Below are 17,039 nucleotides of genomic sequence, written 5' to 3' on the forward strand. Positions count from 1 at the left end.
GAAATAAACTACTATTCCCCTGATGCTGTTAGAAAAAAATAAAACAAAACAAAACACTAATGACAATTAAGACTGAAATAGAAGAAGAGCCAAATAAGTAACAATGCAAGACAAAGAGGCCTCCTTGAGAGATGCATTAGTATGAAAGCCATCAAATAGAGATCGTGGATTTCTATGTGGAGAGGTATTTTCTGGAGCCACTTCTCAGCTACCTTCCCACTGATGAGTTCACTCTTTTAAATGATAATTATAAGTTCTCAGAGTCTGCATCAAAGAAAAACTTTCAGTGGGCTTCAAACTAAAACTAATCTCAGAACCTGACAGATGAGAGAGAAGGACCAGGCTTAATAAATCCTTCTATCCAACTTCTATCATTCACAACAATATTTTCCTAAACTATTTGTCTGTAATTGAGCCACTGGAACAAGAGGGTAAAACAGAAACACCACTACGAGTTAGTCTCTTCTTTCTTTCAGGTTTTTTATCTGGTTAGCTGTACACCTGCTCCTCCTACATGAGTCCTACATGAGTCCTACATGATTCAGAGAAAGAGCATTTGGGCACAAGCTTTTCCATTGATTTCAACAGACATGGAATTATAAGCATACAAAAATCACTGCCTGAGACACAGTAAGACAGAAGTTCTGCAGCATTGCCTTTTCTATGGATGCATTCAATGTTTTCTAACCCACCTACATCTTTCCAGTACATATCTCTGAAACAGGTTCCTTAGTTAGCTGCTAATATGGAACACTGTTAATATGCTTAATGTAGTTTATTATAAAACAATTCTACAGTATGCGTACTTACCACTGTACTTGTGAAAAAATCCTGCTTGAAGAATTAAAAATGGCTCATCACTTAGATTCCTCAAAGAGGAATCATCTGAAGGAACTGGTGCGTGGGAGTTTAATGCTTGGTGGTAGAGCATTAATACATCATCAATAATTCAAAACTGTTAAAATATGACCAACCAAATACACCAGCCCAAGAGGTATTTTGTAATGAATACTATTCATGAAAAGGATGTTCTACAGCATCATTACCACCTATCTCATTCAAACTCAATTCTACCCTAACTTCGAACATAAGACTGCTAAATAACTATTCAAAACTTACAGCTAAAATTAGCATCATGTCCATGGATGTTTTGACAAAATACAATTCAAATTCACATTTTTCTCGTCTTTAATTAGAGCAGCAAAATAATGGAATTTCAAAGGATTACAACTGTATCTGTGGTCAGAAAGTTACTACGCATTGTGTGCATTCCTCTATTATCTTTTTTCCCCTTTCAAGTTCTATAATAAACTACATTTAGTCAGGAGAACTAAGTATCTGTCTATCTTTGTCTCTTAGTCTATATATCTCACCTCCACACCTTCTCTGAAAAAGAAAATACCAGCACTGTGATAGTAAGAAATCAAATAAGGATATATTTATTTAAGGAATTCTAAGGTACTTTAAAAATTTTTATTTGGTGGTTGACAAAAAATGTTTATTTGCTGGTTGACAGCAGCCAGCAATAATGCATCTCAATCCACTTTAAACATAGTAACATAATTTCTGACAGAAGCAGTAAGAAACATTTCATAGGAAAGAACTAACGACAGGACGAGAGGGAATGGCCACAAGTTGCGCCGGGGAAGATTTAGATTAGACCTGAGGAAGCATTTCTTTTTTGAAAGAGTGGTCAGGCACTGGAATGGCCTGCCTAGGGAGGTGGTTGAGGCACCATCCCTAGCGCTGTTCAAGAAGCGTTTAGATGAGGTGCTAAAGGATTTAATTTAGTAGTTGGGTTGAGATAGTGATAGGAGGATGGTTGGACTAGATGATCTTATAGGTCCTTTCCAACCTTATGAACTTATGAACTTATGAAGTAGTTGTGTAGGCTAGGCACATCAAATTTAATATTACTGCTCTTATACATATACACTTCATCATATTTCCAGAGATGCATTACTTGTACGTGTTGAACCCAGTCAAATACACTTTTCTATCTGCAAAACACCTAAAATGTCACTCAAAGAAAGATGAGCAATGCTACGTGTGGGGCCTCAAAATTATAGTATTCGAAGAAGAGAAGAACTGATATCTCCTCTTCTTTCTCCTATCTACGTTCAGCAGCTAAGGAGATCAGGTACATGTTTGGTAACGGACTGTTACAGGAAATCAAATACTCCATACTCCTCTAAGTCTAACTCTTCCCATGCTTCTATTTCACCCCTTTTAAATCCATTTAAGCCACGACTCCAAATCAGGACAGGCACTGCTACCAGTCAGCCCATCATTCTCAGACTCTCATCATGTTGTCATGTGAGGACCGTGTACAGATTAATTAAAGGCATTTGCCCTTGGAATACTTTGCTGAGATATGGAACATTATCCTCATTTTAGAGATGCATAGAAACAGATGTGTCCGCACATACTCAAGTTATAGTCAAGACAAAACTAGTAATTTCTGATTGTTTTTTGGGATGGAGGAAAAAAATCTCAATACCTTTGCAAGACTAGAAATGTATTAGTGATGACCATCTCAAAATCAGAAGGTAATATACAAGGAAGCATACAGAAATACGTGAATGTTTAACATTCAACTTATAGGAACTACAGATATGAAAGGACTATAAAAAGGCAACAAATAGCTGAATCTTGTTTTGTTTTAAATATTTTAACCATGAAATTATAGTATGTCTTGAAAACATAAATAAAGGCTAATAGAATTATATATTTCATCTTCTCATCCTTCACACTCTTGAAATACTTTATATCTAAAATTGGTGGTAACATAAAGAAGTCTTATTAAATAAATTTCATTTTTTCCTCTTTCCCCAGGATTAAAACAAAAACAATATACTTAGCTTGCTTCTGAAACCAATTTAAAGACTCAGAAATCAATGTCTTCATATTTGTAATACTAACTGGAAAGTGAACGCACACTTTATTAGTACACGGACTTTTTTACTTGATAGGTGCAAACTGTTTTTTACTTGATAGGTGCAAACACTACCTCAGGAAGCATTTCTTTTCTTTTCTGAAAGAGTGGTCAGGCACTGGAATGGCCTGCCTAGGGAGGTGGTTGAGGCACCATCCCTAGCGCTGTTCAAGAAGCGTTTAGATGAGGTGCTAAAGGACTTAATTTAGTAGTTGGGTAGAGATAGTGATAGGAGGATTGTTGGACTAGATGATCTTATAGGTCCTTTCCAACCTTATGAACTTATGAACTTATGAACTTATGTTTCTCCAAAATGGAGATGCAGAGTATGGATGCCTTCAGGTAAATGGGTTAGATTCTTAGTTGCTATCAATTAATGTAGCTCCATAGGAGCGACTGGAGACCCACCAACCCCTGCCACACTGTGCTCTCACACTGCCTACTTAAGGCTGTTGGATATGCAATGGAAGCAGAAGCTACAGGTATGGTCCTGGGTGCAAGATCAAACAGCAGAAAGTCAGCATCATGGAGCACTCAGAAAGCACTTCAGTCAGGTTCAAAAGCAGTCCACGAGCTAATGTGCAACCTGAGTCCTCCAAAAAATGCCTTATGTTCTAGGCTTCTGGAGCACAAGCTGTGAAGTAAAACAATAAAATTGACATTATTGTTTTAATTTTCATATAGAATTCTATTCTCTTCCATCTCTTTAAAAAGTTCCAACAAACTAGAAGATTTTACTTATCAGTGACTTTTCAATGTACTTTGCTGGCTATTTTTTTGTCACTTGCCAAGGGTATTTTAGGAAAACTGAAACCTCAAGAGGTCTCCTTTCCTTTTAGATCACACAAACAAATTAATTCCCCTCTACCTCTTGAATAAGATTGGGTTTTGCAGTTGTTTTCTTCTGTTTAAGTGCTGCTGACAATAAACCAAGTTTTCAGAGTGAGCAGGTTACTTCTTGTCTCCAAAGTTTTGAAATTGCTGAACATTCTCATATTTAATAACTCAGACTCTCTTCTCAAAATTTTTTCCACTGTAATAAGAGGGTCTTTATATTTGAGAGATGCCTTCACAAAAGTCTGCAGTACTGGATTTTCTGATACAGAGTGATTATGAAACCCTGCTTTGTTCTCATAACTTCATGATGTATATCTATAACTCTCCCTTGTTTGTGAAGATAAGACCAGCCTTGTTTCTCTAAATGTCATTTCAAAGGAAGATTCACAGTTGTTTGACTTTTGATCTGTGTAGCAACTAGCTCGACCACCTGCACTGGGTTCGAGCAGTTACTGAGCTTGCTTTGTACCATCTCAGGAACACAGCAAGCCTTTCAAATCAGAAAGAGCTGATGTGTGAATACACCAATTTACAATGTAAATACAGGGTCAAACAATATGGGCATCTTTAATGACCAAATGTGTAAAGTACATATATTGTTTACTGATTATATCATTAAATAAAACAGATGGCTCGTATTCTCCACCCACCTACGGTGGATTAAAACACAATGGTGTAATAGTCTGGTAAACTAGTAACGTGAAACATTGCTTTGTGCTGGTGTAGAAGTATAAATAGCAGTTCACAACTGAGGTACAAACCCCCACTGCCACTAAGAGTAATTAGTTTAAGGCTGTACTGAAAGAATGTTACCTTCACAATCAACACGTGTGTGCCATTCACACTGAAAACTGCATTTGAAAATATACAGCGGTGACAGAAAGCAACAAGGAAGTTTCTCTGTATGGATAAAGTAGACCATATGCTTCTCACCATCTCCACAAGACCGAGCACACTTAGAATCACGTTTCTCAAACAATTCTCTATTTACACGCATTATGTACAGCCATAGTAAGCACGTCATAGAAACTTATAGAATCATAAACTATTTCCATCAGGAGGAAGGCAGGCAGTTGGTGCAAAAATAATACTGGGAGCCATTTTGGAAGCATATTCAAAAGAAAAATATCCATGTCTCCAACTATAAGCAGATCTACTGAACAGGACAAGGTAATGATTTTGCTCAAACTTGCAAATGTTATGCAAACCTTCTGGGTTACAGTTTAGTTAGTACAGCAATGTGCAAACTAAACAAAAGATTTTGGGAAATAAATGATATGTAGTGAGCTCCTGCATGCCATGTTAACACTCACAGAAAACTCTTTAATATTTGCAGAAGGCATACAGGTTAGTGAAAAACTCTTCTGTTACGTTTTTAAACTAGAAAATACTAATGCTTCTTGCATACACAACTGTGTACATCAACAGTTCTTAAGAACATGCAGTTGGACAAAATTTGAAGCAAAATAATCCAAATGTGCTCATGCACAAATACTACAATAGATCAGTCAAAACCCTTCATTACGGAGATCCACTGCTCTGTGTCACTTTGAGCACATACAGAGACCACCTCATGAAATTTCCAGCAGTAAACATGGTCTAACTTATTAAAATAATACTAACAAACCATAGCCCTTAACTAATCAAATTTCTTAAATATTTTTTCAAGTCTTCAAAGAAAAAAACTAATAAACTGATCTTAAAACTGGAGTAATAATTATGAATCTAAAAGTATTAACAATTAAAATATACAAGTTTGACTGTAGCAGGCAGGTTTCAAAAGACACTCCTTTATATTATTCTAGATATATCTGAAACAATGTCATTGATTTTAAATCAATTACCTTAGAAGTATAAAAATATTACAGAGAACATAAATTTCAGTGCATGTGAGTTTTTTGCCTGACATTTTCATTTTGTTCAAATCAATTTTCTTGATTAGCTTCAAACATTCCATATTAGTTACATATAAGACACAGAAAAGTTTAGAAAATTTTCACCCTTTTTACTACCAAGTAGACTAAACAATCTCTCATTGTATGACCACACATCCTAACTCACGATTTTGCTATTCATCAGGCAGATGCTCAGCAGGTTAGCAACGTGTGAACATTTCTTTTGCAGTTTTAAAGGACCAATACAACACCAGTGCATGCTACACAAGGACATGAATTCTACTTCATTTTTGGCCTTGTCCCACAGCAGTGCTAATTCATCTGCAGCAGACTCTAATTGATTCTGTTTTTCCTTAGCTGTTGATTTCTCAGTCATCATCTATGGTGTTCTTTGTAAAATGGCAACAGCTCTGACCCCACCCCAATTTATTTTGCTCAAACAAACAAAAAAATCTTCCTTCAGTAGCAGGGCTATAGATGACCAAACTATTCACACATGTGACTTGTAAGTTCAATTTCAGTTAAGTAGATTTTGTGGTAGAATTTTAGTGATTAACTTTGAACAAAAATTGTATTCAGCAAATCCAGAGTTTTCCTTTGTTGCAGATGTTGGCCATTTAAGCACCTATGCCTCCTGAGGACAGTCAAAACTCTGACCTCATAGGAAAAGCTGGATGGAAAATGATCTAATCTAGAAGACGAATTAATAGAGACAAGATCCTGATATGATGACAGCTGTAAATCAGTTTGATGTCTTCATTTAAAGATTAATTCCTTTGCGTGTAATCAGAATCATACTGGAAAGATGGATTTTTTTTTTTTTTAATGAGAAATGCCACCATAATTTCTATCAAGTGTGGGAAGAGAAGTGCCAAATGCTACTGGAAATCAAACACAGAATGTGAAAACTAACTTCTTCACCTGATAAAAACTAACAAAGTTTCCTGCAGAGAACTGCCAGAAGTCTAGGAAGGCAAAACAATTCCCATTCCCACCATTTGTTTCCAAATACCAGATCGGCCTGAAACACTAGTGTGTGTATGGGAAAGGGGGGAGAAGTTAAACACAAACTCTGACGTTTGTTTGACAACATTATTACCTTTTTCTTAAAACATTTAGAAATGCCACAATGTGTTTAACCTCTGCATTTTGTCAATCTTGTTTAAGTTTCAAATATTACTTTTATTCATCTGAGCACACAGTCTTCTTTTCATTTAGAAACGTATCACGAGAACTATTTTATTTTGTTGTCTGTATTCGCAAAGCTCACTGATACCTATGCATTTAGCTGCTCTTTAACAGAAAGCCTGACTTGATGAAAACTTGAAAATGTGATTTGAGTTTGCACACTATTATTTGTATTCTTTAATTCTCCAAAAGTTCAGCAGAAATTTCTTTCCACAGCAGAAGTCATAGGTTTTAACAGGCAAGGCTGTGACAGAGCACAAAAATCTCAAACGCACCAGTACATAAAAGCTGTCTACCCAGGAAGCTAGACTTGGGCTATACATTAGGGAAAACTTGGAAGAGCTTGACTGAGAAGAGAAGGAATGTTCATTAGCTGGAGAAGAGGCCAGAAGAATATCTGTCAGGACTGAAACAGGGACGGTCAGTTTTCTCTTAACACAAAGGGAAGAAATTTTCAGAGATCACTCCCAAGATGATTGTATTTCTTCTTTTGGCAAGTTTGTGGACTAAAGTGAAATGACCCATGTAGCAAGACAATCATGTAAATCTGTGATGAAAAAACATTAAATTCAGAAATATACAGCTTAAACAATTGTAGTAAATGGAATATGTAAACTCCAGCATATATTACTCTTTGACAGTTATAGGGTGAGTAGTCTTAAGAACACAAACCTCAATTTTCTGCTGGGCTTAAGAAGCTTGCCTTCATTGATTTCTGAGGAGTTGTCACTTGTCACCAGTTATTTCAGCAATTACCAGTGTCAGCTTTGGCTAACAGGTTCTCTGCTTCACATAAACAATCTGACCACATTCAAAAAATTTTCACCACTTTCACTCCTCCTCAGTATCGTGTCAGAGAGAACTCATCCAACTGGAAACTGCTTGTAACTACTGCTAGAAAGCACTGCACTGATTATGCTGATACGAGACTTGCCTTCTCATGAAAGCATGTCATGGGACATCTATTGTGGTTCAAACATGTCAAAGCTGACTGTGAAATGCCTTTTGTTTCACTCGTGACACAAAGTACTGTGAACCTTTTAAGGCTGTAGTTGCTTAATGATAGTCAACATAACTCAATACAGAGAACAATCACAAAGGGTTACATGATATTTAACCCATTACGATGCATTACATTCTTGGTATATGCAGTATAGGACTAACTTGGATAATTATCCATTGGGACCCTTCTTTCCTGCAGAAAGACAACTGTGCTTAAGATAATGCTTCTTCCAGCTGTTCAGCTGGACACAAGTAGAGAGGAGGCCAAATGAGATAGTAATTCCAGATGATAGAAAAGAGAGAATGGTGAGGGCAGAACAAGAGCTTGCGAATTTAAAAAGAAAAAAAGAGAATTAGAAATATTGTCTGAAGAATGCAGGGAGACTTGCTCATAATGGACTTTGTGTAGGCAGCGTGACACATGGATAAAGCCTTCCAAAAATGTGAAAAATAAAACAAGGCTACAAAATAAATGCTTCTAACTCAGTCAATGAAGGACATATCCTTCTAAGATTGTGCTTAGGCATAAGGAGATTAAAGCACTGGCTCTATTTTATCCTATTCATTGAAGTTATTAAAATGTGAAGATCAATCATTATGCTCCTTTTCTTTTTCGAGGTCTAAAGTAAACTTAACTCTGGATCACTCAGGCTGCTGGAGCTGAAGGTTTGCAAAGGATAAGGTGTCATTAAACTAATCACAGTACGTGCTTGCAGTGTTGAAATTATGCCTTTGCTATGAGACATTCGGTATCTTCAGTATAGTTCTTGGTATTCTCCAGGTACACTGCTTGCCATAGCTTTGGTGGTTACAGAACAGCTCAAAAGACTGCTACACCTTCCACGGAACATGAATAGGAAGTATTTCTAATACTGAATGAAAATAAAGACTGATTTTTCAAAAGCATTTTGGAAACAACATACAGATCACTACCCAAGAAAGATGGGCAACATTTATAGAATGGTTCTTAAATGACTATTAAAGGAAAAAAAAAAAAAGCACCTTACACATTGAAAACAGGGAACTCAGCGTCCTATGCTATTTTAAAATTCCTGCCATTGAGATCTAGAGGTATATTTCATCTTTTCTGTTCAGACTACTAACAATGAAGAATGCTTACTCTTGGGAATTTTGCTGATACTACATTTACATTTTCCAGATGTTTTGTCCAACATTTCAACAAAAATTGTGGGTTTTTTTCTTTCGTTTTTAAAGCCAGAGGTAAAGTGAAGAAGAACCAAGTACTAATTAATGCTGATAAAGTGTATGTTCCCTATCCAAAGAGTATCTTATGATTAACAGTTCCACCACAGCTTAATGGTTTTCTGATTAAAAGATTTAACACTTTGTAAGTGATAAAGATTAGCTGCATATTAAAATACAAACACGTACAACGCTATAATAATAAATAATTATATTAAATGGTTAAAAGTGGAAAACGTGATTTAAAATAAATCCTTTCACTGACAGTATGCTCTAAAATGCCCAATGTATATTTTAAAAATAGCAGTATCATGGACAGGGTTGCTCTGTAATAGGCCTTGGCCAAGGGGCACTGTAAAAGCAGTACTGCCCAAAGAGATGACACGCAATTGTTCTGCTACTCATTCTTCCTTTATTCAGTGTTCCTTAAGTTAAGAGAATTGCCTCTCTGATTAAAGTTAACCATATGCTTAAATATGTTTCTGAATCAAGGTCTAAATTACTGAAGTAAACAGTTGCAGCTGTAAATATTTAACATGGAGCAGTCATGCTGCAAAAGGATTTACCATTCAATCATTTTTCACTGTAGAAATGCATCTTGAAGTAAAAATAGAAAAACATTTATGTACCAAAAAGTTTTTCTACGCAAAATACTTTTGGCTTGAGACCAAATACACAAAGTTCCTGCTAGAAAGAATAATTTCTCTATTAGCATGAAAACAAGGCAAATATAACTGTATGTTCAACTTCACTCAGTATTCAGCAGTTGTGCTCTGGTATGACTGATACTGAGATAAGCTTTAGCTCAGAATATGAAAATATGTGGGATGGAAACAGAAATCAGTAAGGAAATAAGGAAAAAGTGATAACACTCGGTATTAGTTTCAGTTTGTTTTAACATGGAGATGACAGGCTAATCCTCTATGTATAGAAATGCAGGCTTTGTATTCAAGGAAGAAGATAGAGAGACCATAATTAACTCTTCGTGTCTCCAAGAGAATGAGTAAGCAAATAAAATAATTATTGTACATCAGATGCTAAATGGTCATACCACCAGATTAGAGGGTAGAGTCAAAGTACTTGACACTAAGGAATTTCCTCTGAAAGTCAATTCTAAAACATTCTTGTTTTGAATACTTATGCTTAGGACCAGAGGCAAAGGACAGAAGTGGGACAATGGGAAATATCCATTTGATATCTGGAAAAATTCTGTATTTCAGCTATTTCTTGAACCGACTACCCAGAAAGGTTTTCGTATTTCCAACCTTGGAGGTGTTCAGCACTTGACTGGAGAAACTCTGAGCATTCTGCTCTAATTAGACTCATTTTGAGGAGGAGGCTGGACTAGATGACCTCTGGAGGTTCCCTCCAATTCCCATATAACTCTATGAGATGTTGAAAATAACTGGTGTCTAGACTTCATTAGAGTTCAATAATTAAAGGAAATTTGACTAGAAGTAGTGCAGGAAGTTACACTACTCTTAAAGAATAATGGAACTTGACTAGAACTAGCTTGGAGAGGTAGGTATTCTTTGTTTTTGGTTGCAGTCATATTGGTCATGCACCTGTTGGTTAGCCATATAATTTGTCACCTGACAGCTGAACACTTGCTGCTTCATTTCTCTCAGCCAAAGATAATGCCTCTGTCCTACCTGAAATCAATATTTAGAAAACCCTTTCATAAGAGCAGAAGTGTTCATGAGCTTTTCAAAGCATCACTGCTAACTCAGAAATGGTCTTCTAAGTTGTTCTGAAACCTGAAGATCAGAAGAGAATTTTTGGCATAAAAAGTTCCTATTGAGCATGACAGAATAAAATATCATTCTGGAGATCAGTAGATATTATTCTATCACATTTTTCTGCAATTTTTAGGGAAATAGAAAGCATTTATTTGCTAATGCAATAAGGATTCAGATCTAATGAAATTTTTAACACAGTGTGCACACCCTAATTCACATTGGTGTAGAGGCAAAAGCATAGATGTTTGAGATGGCAACACTGCATTGAAGATGCCATTTTCTTTTCTTAAAATCTATCATTTTAAAATTCTGTAACTGAAACTATCCTGAGTTTCTCTAATAGTCTTACCACTCTGAAAAGGAGTCAAAATACCAGGACGTCCACAGCTCTAGATTCATGTAGAAGGAAATTACTAATGTTTTGACATTATCAACATGCTGATATTATCCCAGTAATGAGGTGCAGTAAGTAGAACATTCTAGTTTAGAGATATCTCAGTAGGGTTTTTCTTTTTTTTTCTTTTCTTTTTTTTTTTTTACAGGAAAGCATAAAGAACATTAGAAATATTTCAAAGTGAGAATATTTTAAAAAGTTTGCTAGAAAAATCTCCTTACCTACATACATAAAATACCAGGAGATAAAGTCTAGTACATAAATGTGGCTACTTTAAGTTGCTATACCACCAAACAGGGATAGGAAGACTTCTCCTTGTACGATCAGTGATTTCTATTGTGACCTACAGCAGCTAATAAATCTTATCCCCATTTTCACTCCTTATCTCCATAACTTTTACCCACAAATACAAGGCCAGAGAATTTTGCTTTTTTACAAAGGGAATAATTTAGTTCTCATTAAGAACCCTACCTATTTAAATATCTAATCTCTTAATATGTTAGTCCAGACTCAGAAGAGTTGCTGTTTTACCTTTCCCAGAGAGTAAAAATAGAAGTAGTTTGGTATTGATGCACCGACTGTTAGTCTGACATTCAATTTCAACTATATAACAAGATACATATTACAAAAGCAGTAACTAAGTTGAGCAACATTCAGCTTAACATTACCTTTTCTGTATGATAATGATGTGAAGAATAGTCCTCCAGCATTTTTCTTTATTGGTTCCAGTAATTAAGTGAAACATTGTGTGGCAGTTACTGAAGTATGCAAAATTAGGACAACACTGCCAATCTGTGCTAATTATTTTTTGTACAGTTGTATTTATCTGAGTAGATTTCTTGGGTTTTGTATTTCATGATTATTCTTGTGATAAACAACACTGGGGTGATGCTGAGGCAGGGATAATGCTTCTAGTCAACAGTCATAGTGCAAATCAATTTCACCTTGGATCTATCTGTTACATGTTTTTACAAAACATCCTGAGAATCTTCTACCAAAAGCTGCATCTTTATCAAGGCATTTCGTTTGACACGTTCACCTGAACAGAGCCTAAATCCTAACCTTCCTTTTATCCAGATGGGTGAGTCAGCTCAGTATTTTATTTAAAGAAAAAGGAACTTCAGTGCCTTTTTAACACACGGAAACATGCCATCTTAGTTTTTGACTGCATAATCCCTTTGTCTGAAAACAAGAAACCAAGTATATTTCAGAGAGATAATATTTTTCATGTGGTTTATGGAACACTTATAAACTGGGACTCCTAACTGTGATTCCCAAACACAAAACAAAGTCAAAGGTTACAGCATATGTTTTTGCTTCAGCTTCTCCAAATTACTTGCAAATGTATTCAAACACAATATGAGGAGATACTTTATTTTATTGAAAACAACAGACTACAGGGTGCTGCAAAAAAGGCTGAGGTACCTCAAGCATAAACATGGAAAGAATACATTGGTTCAGAAACCCATAAATCCTTATTTGAATCTGCCAACCTGAAAGCCAAGTAAAGCTCGAAAAAACTATTTTTCCTAAATGCTATGTCTGATTAAGCCATACTATTAAATGACAGCTGAACTTTAACATTAATATGATATTATTTAAATAACTGCATGATTTTTTTTTACACTAAAATGATGAATGATTTTTGGACAGCTCAATTGACATAAAGCAAGAAACCCCTTTAATGAGATTTGACAAAATGGAGACATATGCAGAATATTCGTTACAGCTCATGTCGCAGGGTCCTTCCTGGGGAGACTTGGGTTGGGTTCTATCTTTTCTTTCTTTCTTTTTTTTTTTTTTATTTTATTTTGATTGTCTACAGGCACTGAACCATCCCTTTCAATTGCCACTTTCTTTCTCCATGGATTTTGAATTTAGCTCGTGTCATTTACATATTACTCTTAATAAGAGAATTTTATATGCTGCAGTTTGGAGTTGGAATTGTAAGAAATCTGTGGAATGAAGGCATCGGGTTCAGTCCTTTCAACCTTTGTCAACTGGGTACACCAGGCACTAACAAAGACATTTGTCTGAAGAGACTTATGAAGAGATAAAGCTTGCACTAAGGGACAACTTAATATATTCTGGTTTGGTCGTTTTCCAAGATAAATGATAAATCTACCACTATGCTAAAACTTACTCTTAAAAAAAAAAGCTAATTGAATTAAGCAGACACGCATTGTAAAAGCACATGAGAAGAGTAATTTCATACTGAACTCTTCTGAGGATGCTATACACTCCTTTAAAACTGTATTTTTGTATCACTGAACAACATCACCTATTAGAAAGATTCATTTCCTCATCAGGAAGCTGAATAAGAATGCAGAAACATGGACGTTATACCTAAGTTTGAGTGTTGCCTCACTGTGTAAAGAGGACATATCCAGAGATGCCACAAATACAAAAAATCTGTCTGGGAAGGTACTAACATAACATTTCAGGAAGATAGTACTCATGAGTGACTCCTGCACTGCAATCCCTCACAGATTTTTAGGATGTTGCAATATTTTTCCTTCTGTATCATCCAGCTTCAATGCCACAGACAATTTGCATACCATCTAAACCATGAATCCAACATGCTAAAAACATGCAGTTGCAAAATGTGCCTGCTCCATTGACTCATATGGAACTGATCACCTTAACATTTTCTCTGTGTATAAATTCATATAGCTGCAAAAAAATTATAAACTTTCTTACATACAATCTAACAGGTTAAAAAAGAAAAAGAAAAAAGAAAAGAAAATCCTGAGAATACTGAGAAAAATGAATACAGGAAACCACCATCAAAAAGCTTAATTTTAGAACAGACCAAAAATGCCCAATACAAAGAAACAAAGATGTGAAATGGTTGAGCAAGGGGTAATCCCTCAGGCTACAGAAAATTTTTTCCATAGCTGTGATAAAGCCTTCTATCTAACCTGCCTGCTTCATTACCACAATTCATTTGAAGTAATTCTACATAGCAGTCTGAGTAAAAAATGTCAGGTAAGTCAGCAAAACGTGAAGGCTGAATCAAAAGTAAAAAGAAAGGCAAAGAGGGAAAGAGGAAAAAAAAAAAGAATGAGTGGAGGTGTCCCTACCTTGGCCTTACCTTCGCAACATCCCTGTCAGTATCCTGGAGCTCTTTCCCAGGTTTGCATCTGTTTCTCTAAGCTGGGAGGAAAAGAGTTCTGTTAAAATTAGTCGTCATATGAATGCCACTTAAAGAACACAGACTTCTGCTGTCAGTTGTGGGCTTGTTTGAGCCCACAGCTCTACAACAAACTCATAAGTAAGAAAGCCACCAAAGTTCTGAAATTTGAAAAGGTTTTGTTTGCTTTTCACTTTCAGAGATGAAACTTTAGAGACGAAACTTGTGGAAGACAAGACGCTGAGCAACAAAGATAAACTGGGATAGAGAGGAAAAGCCTTATAAGCAATGTGTTGAGAGATTGCTGTATGTAATGGTAATTCCCATTGAGGTGCGCTATGTACACTGGTGATGGAGATTATGGAGTGCATCAAGGGATGAAGAGACAGACATGTGCAGCATTACTGATGCTTTATGAAAGGAAAACCAAACAGTTCTTTCACTGTTTTTCAGTCATCTGTTTAAAGAAAAAGCAATAATACAGAACAGTGTCATTTTACTGATTCTGTGTTAAAAAATACAATCACATTGTCCCTTAAATAAAAAACCTGTGATGACCTTACAGTAGTGTTTTTAATACTTTAATAGGACACAGGAAAGCTACATGGACAGCTTAACTTAATTAGCTGTATTTTTCTAATGTTCAGAATGTTTTTGTGCAGAATAGGTAAAACCACAACTGAATGGAATTCAAAACTGGGGATACTAAGAGAATGTTTATATAGAAAATGAAATTCATACTAGAAAAGAACAATAATTTCTTTGAAAAGAATTAAATGCTTCTATTTTTGTGCTTGTTAATATCTCACAAAAGGTAGTCTAGAAATAAGCTACGGTGCACAGAAAGAATAGCATTTCTTTCCTTTCTTTGCCTCTTTGCTGGTAGCTAACAGAGATATCTTTGGACTATGTAGAGATCTCTGAACCTGGGAGACATCAAAATGTAATATAAGGGATATTATAATTATTGTCTACTCCAAAATAGCAGGAACCACCATTTCTAGCATGCCTCAAAACACAGGCAAATGAAACACATAAAAACCTTCTCCTTTTGAAAGCTGAATATTTACCTTTTAATTATCAAATCAGATGGAAAGGTTTATCTGAATCATTGCCTTATTACTGAAGAAATTTTGTTGCAGAAGACAAAACGAATCTTGTGTTATAAATACATCGAAACAGTAACACTGCCAAGAAAAGTGGCAGCCTTCCAATAACAAATCACCTTCACCATAACAAACCACAATTATATCTTGAACATACGCATAGCAGCAATATTAAAAGCAGTTGCAGTTCTGGACCCTAATATTGTAAATATTTGCTACCAGATTTAATGCTGATTACTGAAATGACTAGTTGCAACCAATGAGACACATAACCTTTATGCATCAATTTCCTCCTTGTCCTTGAAAAAAGTATTAAGGAAATACCAAGCAGAAGCTGAGATGGGATGACACCAACCAATTGTGTTCAGTGGGAAGGCTTGCACTGAGACCAGAGCTTGACAACTATGCAGCATGATGGAACAAAGATGAGTATCATGTTCTGGGGAGCTCATTCTCTCACTTTTTTCCTAATTCATCTAGATAATTCAAGCTCCAGATAAGCTGCTTAGCCCAGCTGGACACAAGTAAGAGGAAAAAAACCACAATTTTTAAAAGGCTCATAGAAAGCCAAGTTCTTACTTGTGCTAGAAGGGAATCTGAAGCGCAAATGTATGCTTTAAATTGGTCTTTTATTATTCATAAAGATGCATTTAACACTTGGGGCTTCTCTTCCATTCTCACAGAAAAGTAGCTCTCTCCTTTTTACCATTATATGTTTGATCCTAACTTTCCTCTCTTGCTGCAGGATCCCACCTGACAGTTAGAATCAGTTCTGATAGTTCGTAGGGGAAGTTGAAGCTTGGAGGTTTCATAAAGTCCTCTAAGCAAGACGACCTCATACTTTTATGGCAATAAAAAAAAACAAAAATAAAATACGCCACCAAGTAAGCAAAGAAATGCAAATAAAGAAACAAATGTACACACACACTTGGAAGACCTCTAGCTACATCCCAAGAGAACACTAAAAAAATAAAAACCAAACAAAAAACCATAAACATTTTCAAGCTGTAAGTTTGTTTTCATTTAAAACAGGATTATCTGATGGTAATTATTCCATCAGGTCTTTACCAATACCAGTGCACTTCAGAAGCCAAAGAACTGGAAGTAGGCAAAACTCCAAACCAGCATATAATGGCACTTCATTGCTGCAGTAAAAGCCTTTTGAAAGATGGTTTAATATTAATAATGACCAATCTACATGGTGTGTAAGAAAGCTTTTAAAATAGTAATAAGAAGAAAAAACGAAGGAAGATGAGCAAGATGCATATGGCGATATCATGTCTACCTAAAAATACATTTTGATCTGAGATTTTGTAAAAAATCTTTGAGAGTCCTGCATAGCGTATTTAATCTCTTTGGCTTCCATAGAAGAACTTTTATTTGGTTTAAAAAAATTAAGAAACAGTTTAGTGAGTTCCTCTTTTACGGAAGTTGTAACATGTAGCTTCCCCTGGACACCATCTTAATTTGTTTCCAAAAATAGTTATTTCTTGCTTTTCTTTTCATTCAAACATTTTACTCTGCAGACAGAAATACTCAAAATATGTAGATTTAACCAAACTCTACAAACAGTGCCTCAGTTAAATTTTGCTGATAAGAAAAATTCT

General features: G+C 35.6%; 1 protein-coding gene across 4 annotated transcripts in view; it reads right to left on the reverse strand.

The window, feature by feature from the left end:
* VTI1A (vesicle transport through interaction with t-SNAREs 1A) overlaps positions 1-17,039 on the reverse strand; it is a 250,660-nt gene that overhangs the window by 82,300 nt on the left and 151,321 nt on the right. For 2 of the 4 annotated variants that reach the window (XM_065746653.1, XM_065746654.1), the window contains one exon: positions 14,288-14,349. In XM_065746653.1, the coding sequence (XP_065602725.1) occupies positions 14,288-14,349 (62 nt within the window). Of the gene's footprint in view, positions 1-14,276; positions 14,350-17,039 lie in introns of all 4 variants that reach the window. The other 2 variants (XM_065746655.1, XM_065746656.1) reach the window with 1 other exon arrangement.

This window comes from Cyrtonyx montezumae, unplaced genomic scaffold, assembly GCF_038088225.1.
Source record: "Cyrtonyx montezumae isolate F1298 unplaced genomic scaffold, pur_monq_1.0 scaffold_4, whole genome shotgun sequence".
Classification (NCBI taxonomy): Eukaryota; Metazoa; Chordata; class Aves; order Galliformes; family Odontophoridae; genus Cyrtonyx; species Cyrtonyx montezumae.